We start from the raw sequence: 21,848 nt of genomic DNA, 5'->3' as shown, positions 1-21,848 counted from the left end.
TGCAGGAAGTCCACACTGCAGGGCCTTTTGAGGTGAACCACAGATTTAATTTTCTGAAACCAAAGCGAAATATATTAAATTATGTGCTACAACATTCAACTGTTGCCTGGAGAGCTATCATTTATCCTTGTAAAGATTTACCGCTCGCTATCGCTGTCTGTGGACTGACGTAGTGCATTGTATCTCATGGAAATCATGGTTGATATTCCTGTGCGTTTATGAATATAATGCTACAGGCGTAACTTGGGTTACATTACGACTGGATAAATGTTATAATGCTTACTGACAAGCATTTTAGCTGAACGATAGTTTTGTTTTCAAGCTGTGAAAAACAGCAGAAAAGCAGGTTTGTTTTTCTGTGCAGTATTTTAACCAGTAATACAGCAGTGTTTCCTTGACATGTTGTAAGCATTGACCCAGTGCCCTCTCTCTCTGACATTCACACCTCTTACTCTTGCTGAATGGAATGCAGATGCTTTTGTTTGCAACTTACCATATGAGCAGAGACTCGTAGTGAAGTCGCAACTCTGACTTTTTCTTAAGTTCTGTCGAAAAGACTTCCCCAGATGAGGTGAAAAGTGTCTCCTTAAAAAGAACCCTCAATGTATAATAACCTCAAAAGGTAGGAACATCTGGCAGAAGATGCAGAAATTTGATGCAGAAAACATTTATATTGTTTATTGCACTTCTCCTCACCCTGATTCAGGCACTTACCATTTGTTTAAACCTCATGTATTATGGCATTGAAAGGTGTGTACATATACATGGACCTTTTGAACTAAGGTCAAAGGCTGTGGTTGATATCATTAATATCTAAATGGGCATCTAAAAACACCATTATTGAATGTTACATACAACATCAGAAATGTATTTCCTGGACCATTCTATGGATATCACCCTCCCTCCCTAGAGTGACATTAGAACAAGTTTGTTCATGTTGAAACTCTAACTACTGCACAGAATAAAAACACTGATAGCCTACTAAAGTGTTAAATTCGGTTATCTGCCATGAGGAACTAGAACTGAGCTCTGTACTCTGTAAGATACTCTTTAATAATTAGCTATTGTGATAAGTTTGCCTTTTTTTTCCCTTAAGACACTTCACTTATTAAAAGAAAAGTATATACCTATCACAAAGTCCACAAATATTTCCCCTTAAAATGAAAACGCAATCATTTCACAGCTCATTAATCTGACTTCTGTCATTAAACCTCAGAATTAACATTGTAACATTTTTTTGTTGTCAACTGTCTAACAAAATGAACTAGTGTGCTGTATTTTACGCCTGTTTCTTCAGGGCGAGAGGAAGCAAGGTTGTTCTTGGTTGTTGGGACCAAACAGCCCTTAATGGAGGTGACAAAACAAACGTCCTCAGAGAAAACTTCAAGAGCCAGTTACATGAGTACTTCAGGGCCTGCAGCTGAAGTTTACCCGGACACCGCTTCTTTCAGGGGCCTCGCATAAACATTACACTCTCTGTCTGGGTAATTGATCCCAAATCTTGTTTGACAACGTTTTTTCACTGCAGACACTTCACATGCTTCCTGAACATAGCTGAGCTTTTTTGGCCGTGTTGCAAATACCACAACAACTCAGCACTCATTAAATCTTGTGTTGAGTGTTCTCTGCCTTACAACTGCCAGTGTGTGTGTGTGTGTGTGTGTGTGTGTGTGTGGTTAGTTCATTTTTCGCACTTGCTCCATTCGCTGTCTCCCTTATGTGTTACTAATGTGTTACTAAATACATATAAACAACCCCCCCCCCACACACACACATATATGTGTGTATATATATATAATGTGTGTGTGTGTGTGTGTGTGCGTGAAGATTAATAAATGCTTCAGAAGTGTTTTTGATTTTGTTTTCATTATGTGAACTAATGTAGTTGATCAATGTTAACATATGACACCTTATTGTAAAGTGTTACTTAATACACACACGATATATGTGTATATATATGTGTGTGTGTGTGTGTGTTTAGTAACACTTTACAATAAGGTGTCATATGTTAACATTGATCAACTACATTAGTTCACATAATGAAAACAAAATCAAAAACACTTCTGAAGCATTTATTAATCTTAATGTTAATGTCAGCATTTACTACTACATTATATATATATATATATATATATATATATATATATATATATATATATATAACAAGTTGTATCTGTTATTGCTACTTGATGGACTTGAGATAATGTAGTAACAATCAATAGTTATATTTTTATGAACTAACAATATATACAGTGCTAGGTAGTAACTGATTACATGTAATCTGGATTACGGATCAGATTCCAAAAATCTAGTACTTGTAATTAGATTATATTATATTTTGAAATGCTCATAATCGGGTTACTTTTTAATGACTTACGTGATTACATATTATCCACACAATAGGAGTCAATTATTCATAATTTATTGATTCTCCCTAATTTTTTTTTACTTTTAAAATTTCTTTTCTAAAAAAAAAAAGTGTCAACTTTTCACTTTGACTGTAGTCACTATATAGAATGGCCATGTAAATATCATGTAAATAAATTTGTGATGCTTCTAAATTTGGGGACAAAATTACCTCTCAATTTACACCATGTATGAGATGATTATTAATGCAAGTTCCTAAACACTGCTGATATATAGCTGTGAAACAAACATAGTGTGCATCATATCCAGTGACCTTCACTAATTATTGATCTGGACAAAAGTCTGAACAATAATATTTCAAACCTGGAAAACTCATGTTTATTATTGTTTGTTTATATAATGCAGTGTTTCCCTTTTTTTCTTTTTTGACCTAAAATATTTACTTGGAGACCCCTGTGATTTTAAGTTCTTTTTTCAATAATTTAGTAACGTTTGCATGTCACATTGATAGGGGAACAATCATTAGCTTTTTATCAACTCACAATCCCCCTGCAGTTCTTTAATGCATTTCATGTAATTGATAACAAAGAATGGAAATGTTTTCTTTTTCTATGTTTGTTTATACACACACACGCACACACACACACACACACGCACATATCAATAAGGTACAAAATAATCCCAGTTACATCTAGAGATAAACGAGTTAGGTCAAAAGTAATCTAGAAGTAATCAAAAAGTAGTCAGAATACAATACCTAAAATGAGTATTCTAGATGACATTACTAACTATAATTTTCATCATGTAATCAGTAACAGATTACAATTTGCAAATAATCTGCCTAGCACACTTGCCTGTATTCTATATAAAGCGACAGGATTTGCATCGAGTTAGTCAGTGTTTGATATTTAGCATAGATTAATTATTGGCCATTTTTTCCTCAGCATTATCTTTAAATATTTCTTAAATAAATAGCCTATTATTAGTTTGTGTGTGTGTGTCTGTGTGTGTATGTGGATAAATTAGTTTTGTAATTTAATGGCCAAATTGAAAATTCTATTTCTTGGCCCCACTGTATGTTGAAAAGTGTGAATGATCAGTGTTGTATCTGCTGTTGTTTTTTTAACCTTAAAGACTAAATTATTTGCATGACCTCGATCAGATGAGTGACAGGATCCTCTGTGATGTCAATAACATTTTTCATGCAGTTTTTGTTTGTTTTTAAAGTCTTCTTTAGCATTGTGAAAGTGGCACTAGCAGTTCAGCCATTTGGTTCACTGTGCCATTGCGCACATTATTTGCTCTAATGGTCACACAATTAAACTGTGAGACTCCGTTTTGGTAAAAGATTACATAAGTATATGTGTCTAAATTAAAGGCTGTGCACAAGCTTTCTCTCAAAGACCTCCATGTGAAGACTTTAGGCTTTAATAGTCTTTAAAAAAAACTCCTTTCCTTTCCTCCTTTCATTTAAAGACAGAAACTTCTCATAACATATTTTGCAAAGGCAAACTTAAATCTTTACCCATGTCTCAGTAGTCCACATTAGAAAACAAGCTGCTTTCAATTACAGACAGCAAGTATACACTCTGAATCTCTTTCTCTCTCCCTCCTTCTGTCTTTTCCATCTCTTTTCTTCTTTGATTACTTTTGAAAACATTTATATTCCTTAATAACTTGGGTTTAGTCTAGTGGCCAGTGATTAAATCCAGACTGGTATAGTAAATGCAGAAGAGTGCGTGTGGAAAATAATATCTATCCATAATTATTCACAACAGCTTAGAAATGGAAACTTGGTAATTTTTGCAATAAAAATGTCAGTTACAGCTCCACATTTAATGAAGATTTAGAGCTGTACTACAACCAATGTTTTTTTGTTTTTTTTTCATTTTTCACTAAACCTTAATATTTTAATTTGGAATGCTGTAGACTTCATAAGAAAGGTATGAAGACAAATCTCTCATAGCTAAAAACATACCCATAGAACAACTATGAACTTATTTAATAATAACAAACAACATGCATACAGGACCCATGTTTATTTTCTTGAGCTTTTGGCAGAAATGATTGTACAGTTGATAAACATTTCTACTAATTTCATCAAGAATTTTTTTCATTCATCATTCTTGTTCAGTTGCATTATTAATCATACATCATTACAGTATGTGCAGAATTACAATACGTACATAGTTGATTTCGAGCAGTTGGTTGTCAGCTGACCAATGATCCTTCTGCCTATAAAAGAATACAGGTTAGTTGCTCCAGTAGCTCAAACGCATTCATTAAGGCCTACCTTCCCTGCTTTGTCATTGTGGAATCTTTGCGTGAAGTTCCTCCTCCCATCATGCATTTGGTGTTGATGTCACCACTCGGCATTCTTCAGTTTCTTCAGTTCACAGTGGCCGTGTCCTCTGGCCCCGTCGCAGTCCTGCGGAGGTCTGAGACAATGCACAGCTAGTCTGCCAGAACGGCGTATTCTACCTAGAGTTTCGGACAGTTGATCATAAGTCATCAATAGCAAAACATTTGTTTTACAACATATTGTTTTTTCTTGTATTTCAGTGAGCACATATAAGGCTACTTGTATTTTTACACCTATATTTATCATCTTGTTGTATTTATTCATGGTATGTGACTGTAAAGTGTAACAAAGGAACTATTTAATTTCAATGTAAAAATAAACAATATATTAACATGCTTATATAAATGTGAGTCTATATTATTTGCATCACACTTTTTTTATTACACAGGGTTTTTGACTTTGATATGATGTGGAAAATGGAAGTTTGGCATTCAGTCTAAGAAGAGATTATTGAAGCAAATTAAGCGTTCGCCGTTTAAATTGACACTGTAATCCATCATTGGAGAATCGAACTTTGCGCTCTATCATGATTCTGCTGGCTTCTTAGATTGGCCCTTAGGGCAAACAGAAATAGACAGGGAGAAGGTAACCTGCACCTATTGAATGAATCAATCACACACACACACACACACGCTTACAACTAGGTGTTTTTGATAAAAATGTAATTGTCAATAATGTGATTAAATGTATATATCCACTAAATGAAGCTATTTTTTTTATTTTTTATAAAATTGGTCAAATCTTACCATTAGATGTTAATCTCCATTATAGATATTACAGCCTCCCATTTGAATCTGTGAACCCTCCAATAATGCCTTAATCTTGATATTTAGTCATGACTTGTAAAACCAAAGACTCTCTGAGAAATATTTGTATATATTTCTCAGTAGATTGATAAAGTAACAACAATTAAATGTTTGTGTTAATGGCACATTGCCATACCATGCATACAACAACCCACCCAACGGAATAAAAATAGCAATAATCACTTCAAAATCTTCATAATCATATACGGCCTGTTAAAGATTGGCTGGATATGGCAAACAATCTGCATAATCCCCTGTCAAATACTGCGAGTGCATTATATCAGATTAATGACAGAAGAGCAAAACTTAGTTTTGAATTATATTTTACACTAAAAGTGTATGACCCTTTACCTATACATTATGGTTACATTATGCCTCTTTTATATTGCTGCAATACCTGTGGAATCTCTGACTCTGAGTCATATGAGTATCCGAGGCAGTCTGGTACTATACTAAACTATAAGAAATAATAAAAGGACATTGAACGATTTCCCACGTTACATTTTGAAGACTAGACTATATGGGCGTAGGCTATACTTCCATAATATCTTTTTTCATGGACTCTGGCAACAATTGGTCCATATTCTGGTCTTAAAGAGTCAAATACATAGGGAGAACTTGTTGTCCTGTGAAGAAGCATTAAGTCCTCTGAATTCCCATGGCAATGGTGTTGTTTTAAGACTGAAGGTAATGCTGAACAAATTACACCATATTTGGGCAGAGAGCCAGGCTTCTGTAGAGAATAAAACCATAATCCTATTCAATTTGCCCGTAACCGATATGAGATTTTCTTCAATGAGTTGGAAGAATATGTCAAGGGGAGTTTTTTTTTTTTTTTTTTTAGATCTTTTTAAATGACAAACAATAAAAATGGCAGGATTGCGTGAGAAAATACTTCAAAAGTTTTCTGTATTATTTTGGATTAATGTATTGAGAATAATCAGATTTTAAACATGATGACGTGTCTTTCTCCCTTTTTAGTAGTAAAACTACAGGTGGAACTGAGCAGTGAACTAGTGCCAGCAGGAATAATCTGTATTTGCTTAATTAAATATTAGAAACATATTTATGAAAAAATAAAATAAAAATCATACTATCTGTCAAGTCTTTTTCTGTTACTGTCTTGGTGAGGCTGGTGTATTAAAAGAGCTTTCTATTTATGTTGCTTCTACTTAAATTGTTTACAATAAAATAAAACAAATAAAATGTTCAGTAGCTTTATGAATATTTTTTTATTACCCTCTTGTTTAAATTAGCCTGCTAATAGCTTAATATAATTAGAAATATTATTACAAATTTCAAAGCAAGAAATGTAGGTATGCAAACATTGTATTACAAGTGTAATCAGTCTGAAAATAAGTGGATGGTGCTTTCTTTACATCTAATAAAATAAATAAAACCAGCTAATTTGCAATCGCTAATGTAGGCCTATTTGCCAAAATAATTGTGATTGCTAATTACTGCGAAATATCAGAAAACGCTTCACCGTCACAACAGATGTGCCATAGACTGCAACCACACCAGCTGACAGGTCTATTACTTGCTCGTTTGAACACGTTTTAAACCGCAGCCTCTGATCCGGTGGTTTTCAATCCTTCATAAGTGAGACGTACAAAATATGCAGTGCTATGGGTTCCCATGCAGGACCACAGTGATCTGATCAACCCAAACACAAGCATGCAAAGGGTATTCAGAATAGCGATCATATTAATAATAATAATTAAAAACAATAAAAAAAAAATTTTTTTTTAAACTCAATTATTAAGACTGGTGTTACGTCTTGGTGTAATCTTGTAGACTAAATATGTCAGCTCTTCATTAGGATGATGCATCCAATTAGGCTACCTATAGCCTAATATATGAATTTGTGAGATGCGATTGTACTTTTTGTTACGTTTTCCGTAATAATTAGCTATTTCAGAAGGTAAATTATATTTATGCATATCTGACTTCTGATCATCCGCCTTAATCAGTCTCCTCACGTTGATTAGCCTGGTTAACCTTTGCTCCGTACTGGGTCCGCAAGGGTTAATCAGGCCGGGATCTCAGTGACCCGAGGGTCAGATTCCCTCTATCTCATGCTTGAAGGATACGCTGGAGGGAGCGATAAGATTAGGGTGAACTTTCCTCTTCCAAACCATCAAAGCGCAATAGACACCTGCGCCTAAACCTGCGCTCGCAACGCTTTTGAGAATTGCCATGTCGTGTCCGTGACTTAATATGAGTAGAATAAATGTCGCTCACTGTGTGTTAAATAAAATCTGGAAAAAAAGTAAGAAAGAAAAAACGTTGAAAAAGGTAGCCTATTTTAATGTTCGGTATAACATTTTATATTTTATTGAATAAAATCAAATAAATGTTTCTTTTAAGGAGTAATATGTAGGGTAGTCGACTGACGACTAAGAGATTTGCTGCGGTTTGTATGGCTTTGCTTATTCAATGTCTATCGATTTAATCACGTATAACTCCTCTTACAGCAGTCACATCTTACACACTCCTGTCCCATTGTGCGTACTTTACTTTACAAACAATAATAAAGTGATTTGCCCCTTTCTTCGCGTCCCAGCCATGGAAAATCGTTAAAGATCCTGCTATTTGTGTGTGATCAGTAAATATTTAGTGTAGTGTCTCGTCCTAATCGATGGAGGTCCCGATGGGGGAGCGCTATTGTGTGTGTGGACGCTTGCTGAGCTCTGTGTGTGAGGACTCTTTCTTCTGCAGTGCGTTTTACAATGATAAATGTGCCAGGACGACTTTGGTTGCACTTTAGTGATCAACATCAAGTTGCTTGAAAACGGTTGAAGTTCCTTCAGCACATACAGATATATTTTGATGCGCAAAGTGATTCATTTCTGCTCGGTTGCTAGTGGCTTTTGCATTTATTTTGTGTTCTTTCAAAGGTGAAAAAAATGTAAAACTTAAACTTTAAAAAACTTTGTTTTTGGTATTTTAATACGGTACGTCATTTAATTAGATAGTTATAAGGTGTCAAATGTAAGTCCTCCGTATTAAAACTGGATAATATAATTCAATGTGTCTTTACGGCGTTATAGCCTTTACGTGCAAATGCTTAGCCATAGCTTTAAATCACTGAGATGTGCATTCATCCATCCATCCATCCATCCATTCATTCATTCATTCATTCATTCATTCATCATCTATCCATCTATCTATCTATCTATCTATCTATCTATCTATCTATCTATCTATCTATCTATCTATCTATCTATCTATCTATCTATCTATCTATCTATCGTTCGATTATCCATTCAATAGGTGACTTGACTCTCCATTGTGTATATTTCTTAGCAGAATAGACAATTAAAGCGCCCTGCACACATAGCAACTCTTAAAACCTATCAGCCATGGACTGGATTTCTTTACTTGAACCATAATTGTCTAATCATAATCGTCATAATTGAATGCAGTCTATAAGATGTCTGACGACTGCAGAGTATAGTAGTGTTACACCAGTGGCCTAAGTATCAAACCCTTATTGACATGATGTTTTTATGTGCATTCTTGTAGACTTATAATTGTGTCTATTCATGAACTTAATGCCATATTAAAACAATATTTACATAAGGGAAAAGGTTTATTGCGTCAGTTATTGAAATTCATTGATCTAATAAAGTCCTCACGTTGGACTTAACCATTGAAAAGACGACAAAGGCATATCACTGTTACTAGTTTGCACATAAACAGACAGGTGTCTCTCCTGACTTCACCCCCTCCCTCTCTCTATCACACAGCCCACACAAAGCAGCTGCACTAAGGAGGCTTTTTACCTTCTGTGGAAAAGAAAAAGACGCACAAGAGCATATTCTGTCTTTTTTTCTTTTCTTTTCTTTAAAAAAAAAAAAAAAATCTCTATCTTCAAAGTCATCAACACGACTCTATTAGGATATGTATTAAATACTGAAATGTGATTCAAGCGCCGCAGAAAAGTTAGATTTTTCTTGTCGGTTTATCTTTTTTCCCTCCATAAAGTTTTAGTAATCATTCAAATAAACAGAGAGCCGCTTTTTTTCTGTATAAATCCGTCAGTGGAGCGTTAATTCGCACAGAAAGAGAAGACTAAGTATATTTTTCATTTAGGAGAGGATGCATCACGGGGAAGAAGAATCAACATCATATGCATTTGGTATGTTGATTGTTGGGAATCAAATCTCACTCAGCATGTACATATCAACTGGAATATGTTAAAGTGAACCTGCTGCTTCTTGTGTTGTGAATTCATTCGCAATATTCATTAAAATTATTTTCAAATGGACATTGTGTCTACAGCAAACGCATCCTTGAGCGGAACTCTTTCTCCGTTTATTACCTATATAGGCTAATCATCGCAAGTTTGTACATATTATTATTATTTTTTCTGTCTTTTTGGTCTTTGTTTATAATTTTGCTGCTATTTAAGAAGTGATGCTGATGTATTGCATGCATGTCTGTCTGTGCGTCCTTACTAGTCGTATTCTTGCTTTGAAAAAGAAAATGATAAGCATACGAGACGTCCGCAAGATAAAGTGTGAAAATATGAACACTCACCTTGATCTTGGGGTAAAATCCACTTTGCATCGGTACGCTATAATTTACTTCTGCGGTAGCCTATTGCTTTCGGCTGTCTTGTTCACATACTGGCTTTTGAATGGTCGGAGATGAGGCACGGTGCTCACTTTTGATCGTTTCAATAAACTGGTCAAAATTACCCGAAACGCTGCGATACTCCCGTGCGTGAACAACACTGTGGAGAAAATGTGCGGTAGAGACTTACAAACGCACCTCTGCAACGTCCAAGTCAATTAGAAGGAAATCTCAAAAGCATTAATCAGATTAAAATAGGCGCATGTTACTCTGGTGTATGTGATTACCGATGTAGTTTCCATTTAAGATGGCTCTTCCACCTTAAAGAGCGATTCAGGCAGAAATAATCCAAACGCTAGGGGGCGCCCATATACTGTTGTACGTCCACCAGTCTTCTTCAGCATTTTTCCTCCGAGGCAGCATATGCAGTGATTTAGCACTGTACGTTTTTCAGTGGACCCAACTCTGACAACCCCTGATGATAGAGAAGGTAGACTTCAACAAGCGAGCTTTAAAAAAGTGCTCTGACTTATAACCCGAGGAGCGAAAAGGGAGACCCCTCATCTGACCACCCGAGGCTCCCTGCGAACATCTATGGCAATTAACATAAGACTTCTGGGCTTCTGCTTTCTCAATGAGCAGCATTCTTATCTTATGTTTGCATGCTTTTTTTAACGTTTTGAGTGTTTTTTAAACCCGGTTATCAATTGGAGGAAGCTATGGGATATTTTATTAACTCCAATAAGATATCTGTAGCCAATGAGGCCCTAAAAGCACAGTGATCCTTACATTTTCTTTTGTTGTATGAGAATAGCCTACATTGAATGCTGCATCTCTGCATAAATAACTTAGCTATTGAGAGCCGTGTGGCTTGCGATATACATAGGCTATACATCATTGCATTATAATGATAAGTTACGACTAATATTCATTAGGCTACTTTATTGCTAGTAGTCATGATGAAATACATGGGGTATGTGACAATTAATGCTAGTTTCCGTAAGTATACTGTAAATTGTGTAGCTAACAATATAAACGTCAATAATCATCATCTTTTTTTTTCTTTTCGTTTTTCTTCTTTTTTCTTTTGGAACTATATGCACGTAAAGTCAGTCGACTTGCATATAAGACTTAAAGATAATATAATAGCCTTGAAGTATTACGCCAATATAACTGGTCTTTTGGACTATAGGCTAATTAATGGATCGGTATATAAAATAAACGCAATGTAAATAGCCTATGTGAGGTCTTCATATTCAGATAAAATTAAGCAAACAGAATATTCACAGAAATACAGCTTGCACCAATTCTGACTCTTGTTGACTGTTAATTCATTTAGTATTTTTTTTTTTTCTGTCTTTGTGTTTCTTACAAAGTAGTGTTTCGCATAGCCTATCTTTAACATATCTTGATTACAGTGCGAACTTGCATCAATAGCCTCTCGCGTACATTGCTTGTTCCCTCGTGGACTGTCTCTGTTTTAAATGTATTTGTCAGTGCATTATTGACTTGATAAATTATATGCAGTTTCATGATTTATAACGAGGCGTTAATGCGGATAAATGGGATCTGACTAAATGCGGCCAGTCTATAGAATAAATGTAACAAAAATGCATATTTTTTGTTAAATGAGTACAACAGAAATATTATTATTCCGGAGATATTTAATATCATTCAGTGGCCAGATAAGAGAAAATGTAGCCTTTTTTTTTTTTTTTTTTTTTTTTTGAATTAGCCATAATATTGATTTTGTAAAGACTTGGACCTCTGTAGTATGGAAAGTGATTTTAACAGATATTCCAATTTTATTTGAAATAAATCTATTGAACACACTGCGATGATTTTGCAACGAACTGTGTTCTACTCTCTTTAGGACCAAGCGGCTCCTCGACCCTTATGCCTGGCTTTGGCAAAGAACCAAGTAGCACAAGTGCCGACTAGCCAATGGGGTTCAGGGGGAGGTCCGTGAGCTCTGACCAGTCAAACACAGTCACTTTCCATATATGGCAACTCATCACCATGGTAACGTGTGCTAAGTTGCAGCAGTCGTGTCAAAGTTCACTATATAGAGAGCTCAGTGAGCTGATCAGAGAGAAAGCATTCTGCCAGCCCAGCGCCTACAAATCGCAGTCACTTCCTAACCTCCCCCTTTTTAACATATTTGATCACTTTGATTCTCTGTTCTCTCTCTTATTATTTTTACGCGCATGAAGGAGGTTCTATAGGTTGTGATCTTTTTGTTATATTATCAGTCCTGCTTGCCGGAGAGTTGACTTCATATTTGACTCGAGCATTGGCTGCAACTGCGCGCGGCTGCTAGCGCTACCTCATCTGAAGAAAAGGAAGAAGCAGCAATATTTTTTGGCCAGTTGTTGGTTTTTCTTCAAGACTTCACGCTGGAACTTCTCGCGCTTCGCAAGTATCTTTGAAAGCTGCGTGTTTCTGTGCGTGCGAACGTCGCTACACGCGTGAAGTTATCTGTTCTGCTCTGTTCATATCTTCTTCCGCCGTGTTTATTTTCCATTTTATCCTTGATGGGTTTACTGGATGGATGACTGCAAGTGCCCCTGGACTTGGCCTCTAAGAGCAAGGCTCGGCTCGTCTTTGCTTCAGTTTTAACCACATGTCAGGTAACGCTATTTCAGTCGAGAAATAGACTGCTGTTTGCCGTCGGTACGCAACTTTGAACGGACATTCAGACTCTAACCGACCGCGCCGATCCTGAATTATTTATTTTATCTTCCTAAGTGATAAAGGCACCGTGCTTCGTTACTGTTTTTTTAAACAAAGCATTCCGAAACCAAAAACGGGGAACAAAAAGTTTTTGTTAACGTTGACTGATAGATATGGCAATGGTAGTGTGGAGAGGCTCCCAGGACGATGTGGCCGAGACCCAGGGCACCCTCTCATCGCAAGCCCAAGGAGGACTATCCCTTCCGACCCCTCAACCAGGCCAGCTGGGTCTAACGGCCTCTCAGGTTGCCCCTCCGACCCCTCAGACACCCGTTCAAGGACCCCCGAACAACAACACACAGTCCACCCCGACGAACCAGACGACGCAGTCGGAAAAGCAGCAGCCACAGCATATAGAGTGCGTGGTTTGCGGGGACAAATCCAGCGGCAAACACTATGGCCAGTTCACTTGCGAGGGGTGTAAAAGCTTTTTCAAACGGAGCGTACGAAGGAACCTCACTTACACATGCCGTGCCAACAGGAATTGTCCCATTGACCAGCACCATCGCAATCAGTGTCAGTACTGCCGCCTCAAAAAATGCCTCAAAGTTGGCATGAGACGGGAAGGTATTCGGAATTTTGTTGTTTTACTGCTGTCTTTGTCTTTTGTATTTAGCTGTATTAAATGCATGCAATCTGCGTCCCCCTTGTATTTTGTCCCCGACTCTTCTCTCTCGGTCTGCCCGACCACAGCACGCGAAGGAACCGCCTATAGCGCTCGAGACTGAGCGTTATCACGGCGCCCTTAATGCTCGAATAATGAACAGCCTCTATTTCGCATTTTACATGTTCGCAACGTTAAATTGATTATCACTTTAATTCGCCGACGAAAATATGGTCATTCGTGTTGATTTTTAATAATATCACTGCAAATATGCCGTGCAGTTATGGCGAGGGAGTATGGAGAGGCAGCGTCAAAATCACACACACACTCACGCACACACACACACACACACACACACACACTAGGCTAGGGTCTCCAGATAGACCACAATCGACATCGCTCATCTCCAGGAGAAAAGTAAATAATAATCACTACTGCGCTTTTATAGTATTTATTCGAATAATCGTTCCGCCAAGCACCCAGTTCGCTCGCAGATTCTCAATAGATGGCAGAACTGACTATGTCGCTAGCTAAATAGGTTAAGGGTTAGCATTCATGCCTTTCTTTGTGCATGTATTCACTGGGCTCATGTTGTGAAACGTAAACACAAATTAATGTACTAAAATGAATAATTTGCCAAAATATATTTTTCTATTATTTTAAACATAGGGTTTGACTATAATTATTTTGTGTACAGTGGACGGTGCAGAACATTATTGTAAGCATATCAATAGCCTAGTCTTTAAATAGTTTCACTTAACGGTAAAATCATGAAGGCCACTTTGTTAGTTTAAAAGTTCTGCACGTGTCAAGTGACATAGTAGTCTAATTGATTACATTATTGCTATTGGTGTAGTTCCCTAAATTGTGTGATAACAACACACCACAATTGAACTAAAAACAAGGTCAAGCTGTATTTTGTTGTTGTAGAATTCAAGCATCAATATCTACAGTTTCTCTTTTTACTGCAGCCGTGCAAAGGGGACGGATGCCACCCACACAGCCACACCATGGTCAGTTCGCCTTGACAAATGGGGACCCACTGCACTGCCATTCCTACTTATCCGGATATATCTCTCTACTACTACGAGCGGAGCCCTACCCAACTTCTCGGTATGGCAGTCAATGCATGCAGCCCAACAACATCATGGGCATCGAGAACATTTGTGAACTGGCAGCCAGGATGCTGTTTAGTGCGGTAGAGTGGGCCAGGAATATTCCCTTCTTCCCAGACCTCCAGATTACCGACCAGGTTGCCCTTTTGAGGTTGACCTGGAGTGAGTTGTTTGTGCTCAACGCTGCTCAATGCTCCATGCCGCTCCATGTGGCTCCACTTCTGGCGGCGGCTGGGCTCCATGCCTCCCCCATGTCTGCGGACAGAGTGGTCGCCTTTATGGACCACATTAGGATCTTCCAAGAACAAGTAGAAAAGCTCAAAGCTTTGCACGTTGACTCTGCTGAATACAGCTGTTTAAAGGCCATCGTTTTATTCACTTCAGGTAAGTTTTAATTTTCAAAACATCTGTTTTTAATCATCTATTTTATTGTGTTTGTACAGTAAAGATAATGGAGTCTTTTAATTAAAATCTAGAAAGTATATACACGTGCTAGTTTCAGCCTATTTATCTGATAGCATTAAGTATTGAAATGTGCACGTCATAATATATACGTATGTGTACATTTTTAGAGCTCTCTGATTAAAAAAAAATCAGTTAACAAGTAAAAATATTTAATCTTATACTAAAACGTTTTAAAAGCATCGACGTATCGTCAATAGAACACTGCAGTTTTATTTAACACTTGAAGAATTTCTTTTATTTTTAAGAATTAAATGGTGACAGAATTAATATCTTGTGACAGCCAAAATATTAATATTAATATTATTTTTAAATATGCATTAAAAAATATATTTATACGCGTTAAAAATAATAGAAGATACAGCCTGGCCTATAGCGCCTATTACGTAGGCTAGTTTTGATAAAAACAAATGTAAATACAAATAATGTCAGAAAATGAGCACTATCGACTTACAAAGTCTAAATTGTAGCTTTAATCATAATTTGTTGTAGTTTCACAATACATCAACATAATATGATATTGAAGAGCAATCAATTATTTCTATTTATTTGCAATGACAGATATTAAGGATGTCATCTCGAAGGGAGGGGGTGAGGCTGTAGGAAAGGGAAGAAAGGCCTAATGCTCCGTTTACACACATCACAGCCCAGCTTCACACTGGAGCCGATCGTTTAAATTGATAGATATATTCACGTTTCGATAAACACCAAAGTTTTGTTTAATCGTCTTTTATTGTGGAGGGGCGACAGGACATTTCTGTGCGTTGTTAAAAGCTCACAGTTCTTCCTTGTTTTGTTAGGATGATCTAGGGATCCAAGACACATGCTGGACTCGTTCCAGAACTGGGTCATGACCCCGACTTCCTTTCTTTATTTGTGTATCAGAGAGCTAAAGCGAAAAAGTTTTACAGATTTAATGGCGAATATATTCTTTCGGAAATTTATGACTGGGAAAGGTTTAGTACCAGTTGCACAATAAATAGGCTATTGCCACAGTATGCAAATACGCTGTTTTGATTTCTTTACAGACAATGTTCCCTACAACAATAAAATATAAATGAATCAAAACCTAAAATAAAAATGATCAACGGAACTGTTCCTAACATGCTATTTTTAAAAGTTGATGTCATGTAGGGCAGCGTTTTGCAATCGCTTTATTGACTTACAGTCTTCTACCACCTCTTGTGGATAGCTTGCTCTTCGAGTTTGTTGTCGTTCTTTAAAAACAACTTTCAGTATTGTCTAAAAGTTCAGGACTTAAGGTTTCGCAGCGTCTATAAATGTTCTAAAATAAGGCAGATATTATAGGCTACGCTAGCACTTAGACTTTTAATTTCTTAACATTATTATTATTATTATTATTTTACATTGCCCTTCTGTGTTCCTTTTTGCCATATTAGTATGACCCACATGCTGCTAAATTGTCCTTTTTATGGGGATTGCATGCATCAAGATGCAAAAGGTTTTAAAAATGTTGTTACTCGTACAATGGAATGCACACTCAATTAGGTCTATTTTTTATTTAAAAAAAATAATAATAATAAAAAAAATAAAGACGAACAGCACAACTCCAGGGTTTGAATGTATATCTAGTAAACTAAAGTTAGCTCGAATGGCACATGTGATTTTTGATATGATGTGTATTGTGCTGTACGTAATAGCGTACTTAAATAAATAGTAGCCTATGTGTTACTGTAGAACAACTTGCCGTTTTGTAAATGAACTGTCCAGGTGTGCTGTTAATGTAATACACATTTGATTATCTCTCCATTCCTTATAGATGCTTGTGGCCTGTCAGATGTGGCCCATGTGGAAAGTTTGCAAGAGAAGTCCCAGTGCGCTCTGGAGGAGTACGTTCGGAGCCAGTATCCCAACCAGCCAACTCGATTTGGGAAGTTATTACTGCGCTTGCCCTCTCTCCGTACAGTCTCGTCTTCGGTCATAGAGCAATTATTTTTCGTCCGATTGGTAGGTAAAACCCCAATTGAAACCCTCATCAGGGATATGTTGCTGTCGGGGAGCAGTTTTAACTGGCCTTACATGTCGATTCAGTAGGCAGAAGGAGTGATCAAAGGGGCTGTGACTACAATAGTTAGCGCTTCTTTTGTAGAAGGAAACGGCTGTTACACGAGTTTACTTTCACGAAGAAAGACTTTCATACAATGACTGTGAATTTTAAAATTGAGACATTCAGTGAAGCCTCGAAATCCAGAGATTGCTCCCTGTGTCATTCTGAACAGTTGGTTCTAATGTTTTTTTTTTGTTTGTTTGTTTGTTTGTTTGTTGTTTTTGTAAAAAAAGAAAAAAAAAAGAAATAAAAAAAATACAAAAATGAAGAAATAAATAACCCACTAAAATTAATACTAAAGAAAAAAGACGAAAGAAAATAATTCAAGGATTTTCATCATCCTTTCTGGACAGCAAAACTAAAAAGTGCATTTAAGCGACAATTTGGAAAGATTAAGGAAGAAGAAAAAAAGTTCTTTTTCTAAATTGCTATATTGTCCTGTGTCCATGTATCTATAGCTGTTTTTGTAATTTTTTGTTTTGTTTTTGTTTCTCCTTTCTGGTTCCAAACCGGCCTATGTGATTCTGTAGTATGCAGTTGTTTATTTTTAATTTTTAATTTTTTTTTTTTTTTTGCTGTTTTTCTAATAACCATGGCTTCTTCTAAAACAGTTCAGAATGTAAAGACGTTCTTCGAGAATTAAAACTAAATCCACAGCAATATAGGCTATGCTTAATGCTGCAAGCGCACTTACTCTATTGATGTCCCTTAATGAGCAAGAGTAGGGATTATTTTCATAATCAACTCAAACTTATATCCACAAAATGCCAGAGCACTAGTAATGCATCATTTCATACCACTCTTCTGCCTGATATAGACATCCCCCAAATCATAATCTCCCGAAATGGATGCCGGAGCAAAACTATCATTTAGTTATATGCGCCATAAAAGTGTTTGCAAAATGTCACCGGTTATTTTTGTTGTTGAAAGTTTTGACCTGTCTTTTTTTTTTTCTATTTGGATTCGGGAATGGTCGACAGCCTGTAATTCAAATAGTAGAACAAAGTGTTTTTGCAGTTAAGGAGACCCCCACTTAATATTTTCAAATGTATTAAGTTGCGCACATGCGAATTCTCGCTAACGTGTTTTGCCACAGTAAACTGTATTTTGAACGTGGGGGAGATGATGGGTCATCATACTTTTAATGATAAAGCAGCAGTATTAATAAGACGTCCCTATAAATGTCCCTCAACACTGAAAGCATTAAAGTGCCTGTACAGCGCAAATGTGTTATTAACGGTTACTGAAGTCTATACACCATGGGGAACACGCTTAGAATTTACAAAGTCTTATAATTGTTCATTTCACTTGAGGGAAAAAAACACAAGTAGAGGCAGTATTCTTGTAAATATAGGTCAATTAATTTCAAGGACTTTTTCTTTATACAACGTATATGTGATTAAGAATAAAACTGTGGTTGCCAATTTTTTCGGTAATACAAATGTCTTCAAATGAGTGACAGACTTAGCTAGTAGCACTGAAAGTTCTGGTTGTAATGTACATACATATTAAGACAAATGTTTTTTTTTTTTTTCTTCCTTTCTTTTTCATGTATTTAGACTGTGAATGCATGGCCACAGGTCGCTAACCTATTTTATCTTTGATATATATATATATAAATGTAAATGTTTTTGACTGTATAGATATAATCTGTGCATTCAGTACACTAGCCCTTGTATTTAAAAAGACAAAAAAAAAAAAAAAAAAAAAAAAAACGTTCGACGATAGGTTGACACTTAACAGGGTGAGCTGGTTTGGAAAGGGGTGGCTATTTTGACTTGGTGTTCTGCTCCTTTTCGGTCTGTAACAGATGCCTTGTGTGTGTATGTGTGAAAGCTTGCAATTTCGTCCTTGTTTTGAGGCTTTTCTTCAACACACAAGACACCATGTTGTGATTGGATAAAAAGGGATCATATTGTGTAGTTGATTGAACAGTTATTTGGGCTGTTCTCTGCCACATATGGACCAGTGAATGATACATGATTGTAATTATGAACAGTTTAAACTGACCCACGTTTTTATATAAATATATAAAATATATTACTGCAGGGTATTGATAACGTATAGATACTTTTTTATTATTATTGATTATTATTAATTGCAAGTGATATACGTGAGTGTGTGTGGAAGTTTATAGTTGAAAACAATTCTTGTTTGTTTGTGTTAGCTTATTGTAAACAAGCATTCTGCTGTAAATTTGTTCTTGGTATTAAATTATAATTTATGAATTTGAAATCAAAAGGCTTTCATTGTTGTGTTATTCATGACTAGCGGACAAATCTGTCTCTTCTATCGGACAGTGAAATCATGCTCTGTCTCAAACTGCTTGGGTTTACGGGTGTGTGTTTCAGAAAGAGTGTGTGCGTGCGTGCGTGCGTGTGTGTGTGTGTGTGAGAGAGAGAGAGAGAGAGAGAGAGAGAGAGAAAGAGGGTTGGGGGTGCGAGGGTAACTCCGAGGTTTGGCATGGGAAATTGTCCAGGTTACGTCTACATTTGGCTATGTAAATACACGTGCAAAGTGCTGCAGCTTCAAGTGTGAAATATCGCTTTGATTTGCCCTCTAACACTTTACTTTTTACACATCACCATTCATCCATCTTTGATTAAAAAAAAGAAGGAAATTTCAAGTATCATGTCATCCCTACTTACCAGGTATAGATTTTGTGTATATGCGCAGATGTTCTTGCTCATTGCCTTGTTGGGTATCACTTTCAATCTAAATACATAAAATCTTCTCAGAGCAGGTACTGGCACGTCGGAACTGAAGTCGCGATGAAATGCAACATTGGACGTTCAATACATGTCAAATGAAATGCCATCTTGTTGTAAGCTTGACAAATGACAAAATGCAGCCCACTGTTTGTTCTACCTCGAAAGCAGTATTTTATATGTCACATTTAGGGCTATCTGATAGAGGACACCAAGCGTGTGAAGCTATCCTGTAAACTGCGCCTTCAACTTGGTGTCCTATTAGTTGAGTCAATATGGCGTCTTGCAATCCAACGCAAGCTATACGGCTCCCCGGAGCAAAGCGGTGTCTTGTAATTGAAACCACATTGCTGGGAGAAAAGGCCCCTCAATCGACACCAAGGGCCCAAAAAAAAGCTAAACAGCAACCGTGTTAAAAGTTTTTGTCAGGAGTCCAAGAGTCCTAAAATTCAGAGATATACTTAATATTTTCATAGCCAGTGTAATTAAAACTTACTTTTCTTTTTTTAGCCCAATTTAACTAGACCATTGCGAACTCGTTAGTTTATCCTTAAAATACAATGAATTTGCAGGCTTCGTTGTACAAATTCTACTTCTTGGGTATTGCTTTGAGAAAATAAAAAGTAACATCCTGACCCAAAGACGCCAAGTTTTGATATTAGATCAGACAAACTGAGGATAGGCTAAAGTAACTTATGATGGCTGAGAAATAATGGTAATCAGACCACTACCACCATTGATTTATTTGTTTCCCCCAACTGTGTAATAATAATAAAAACAAAAATATCATCAATGATAATAATAACAATAACAGCGTAGCTATATTAAATTATATAACGCTATTTATATTCCATGTAAATTCTATTTATTTATTTATTTATTTATTTATTTATTTAGCTACTTTATCAGTAAAGATTCAGAGTTCCCTTAAACTCGGGAGGGCAAGAGTTATAGCCTAGCGTAATCCTGGTAAGTTTATTTGTTGCGGGGCTATTGGTAAAGGCCTGTTTAGATGACCGGAAATGATTGATGGTTGTTTGTTATTGTTTTAAACGTGGTCCAGGATGTGTGTTTGATGAGAGCGCTAATGCATGTAGCAGAGGAAGGCTTGTAATTATGACACAGTGATGAGACCTATTAACTACTCCAGATACTATTAGTAGTTGGCATTACATGCTTTAAAAAAAACAAACTAATTCCAGTATGTAAGTCTGTGCAACAAATTCCACCGTACACTAGATCTTGTGTTGTATATTTTGTCAAAGAGGAATTGACAGTTTGTTCGCTTTAAATGCTCGTTTTGCTTTGATAGGCTTACCAGAGCAGGTTAGTAGTAATTTGGATCATGGCTTCACAGGCTTGATTTTAGTTGACAGAGCGTGTGTTGAGGGTGAACTCTATAATTTGCACTTCTGTTCTTTTATTAGCGTCGGACAACGAACTAATGAGGTCTCCCTCAGTACAATGTCACTTTTATTTATTTCTTCATGGAAAAAGTACTATGGGATATGGCTGGCCAATCGAGCCAACAACAAATGATTCCTAACCGCTTCGCCGTTGATTCTATAACATTTCTATTATGTCTATAAACATACATTTTAAACTAAAAGAGTAAAACACGTCGACATTCTTCCAGGCACTGTAAAAAATATATTGTTGGTTTAACTTTTTATTTTATTTAAAAAAGTAAGTTACCTGGTTGCCTTAACATTTTGAGTTCAATGAAATAAAAAATGTGAGTTAACACAATGAAGGAGATTGGTTTAATCAACAGAAACTCAAAATATTATGTTATCTGAACCACATTAATTATTTAAGTTGATTTGACAAAAGAAAAACGGAAACATGACTTTATTGTTTCATAAAGTGATTATTGTTTGATGATGTAGGCTCTGAGGAATCGTTACCACCTACTCAACCCGGCCATGATGGATTGAAATCGTCGGTTACCGTCGTCCATTATCGTCTGCATTTCTAAAATAATTAAATATATACTCATTTTAAAAGCTAGCGCATAATTATCTGGCTTAACAGTGGTACGG

The 21,848-nt window shown here is 36.4% G+C and overlaps 1 protein-coding gene and 1 long non-coding RNA gene across 4 annotated transcripts; one reads left to right on the top strand and one right to left on the bottom strand.

The window, feature by feature from the left end:
• Positions 1–4,391: 4,391 nt before the first annotated feature.
• LOC311089365 lies at positions 4,392–10,415 on the bottom strand. The gene is made up of 2 exons (XR_014607677.1): positions 10,081–10,415; positions 4,392–4,848 (listed from the first exon to the last, which is right to left on the bottom strand). It is a non-coding gene; the product is annotated as an uncharacterized lncRNA (long non-coding RNA).
• On the top strand, positions 9,314–18,779 carry nr2f2 (nuclear receptor subfamily 2, group F, member 2). 3 transcript variants are annotated; one of them, XM_084124008.1, is made up of 3 exons: positions 9,314–9,679; positions 14,425–14,952; positions 16,811–18,779. In XM_084124008.1, the coding sequence occupies exons 1-3, from the start codon at positions 9,640–9,642 to the stop codon at positions 17,083–17,085; spliced, it is 843 nt and encodes a 280-aa protein (XP_083980134.1). In that variant the 5' UTR covers positions 9,314–9,639; the 3' UTR covers positions 17,086–18,779. The 3 variants fall into 3 exon arrangements, with proteins under 3 accessions (XP_083980134.1, XP_083980132.1, XP_083980133.1); XM_084124006.1 differs by lacking the exon at positions 9,314–9,679 and adding an exon at positions 12,146–13,416 and having other exon boundaries at positions 14,407–14,952; XM_084124007.1 differs by lacking the exon at positions 9,314–9,679 and adding an exon at positions 12,177–13,416.
• Positions 18,780–21,848: the final 3,069 nt, after the last annotated feature.

Source organism: Abramis brama (genome assembly GCF_963993115.1).
Source record: "Abramis brama genome assembly, chromosome: 9".
In the NCBI taxonomy this organism is placed as follows: Eukaryota; Metazoa; Chordata; class Actinopteri; order Cypriniformes; family Leuciscidae; genus Abramis; species Abramis brama.
This window is presented reverse-complemented; position numbering and strand designations above follow the sequence as displayed.

Coding starts and splice junctions, on each gene's coding strand:
- nr2f2 (XM_084124006.1), top strand. CDS start 12,963: ATGGCAATGGTAGTGTGGAGAGGCTCCCAGGACGATGTGGCCGAGACC. Junction 13,417..14,406: donor AGTTGGCATGAGACGGGAAG/GTATTCGGAATT, acceptor CAATATCTACAG/TTTCTCTTTTTACTGCAGCC. Junction 14,953..16,810: donor CATCGTTTTATTCACTTCAG/GTAAGTTTTAAT, acceptor CATTCCTTATAG/ATGCTTGTGGCCTGTCAGAT.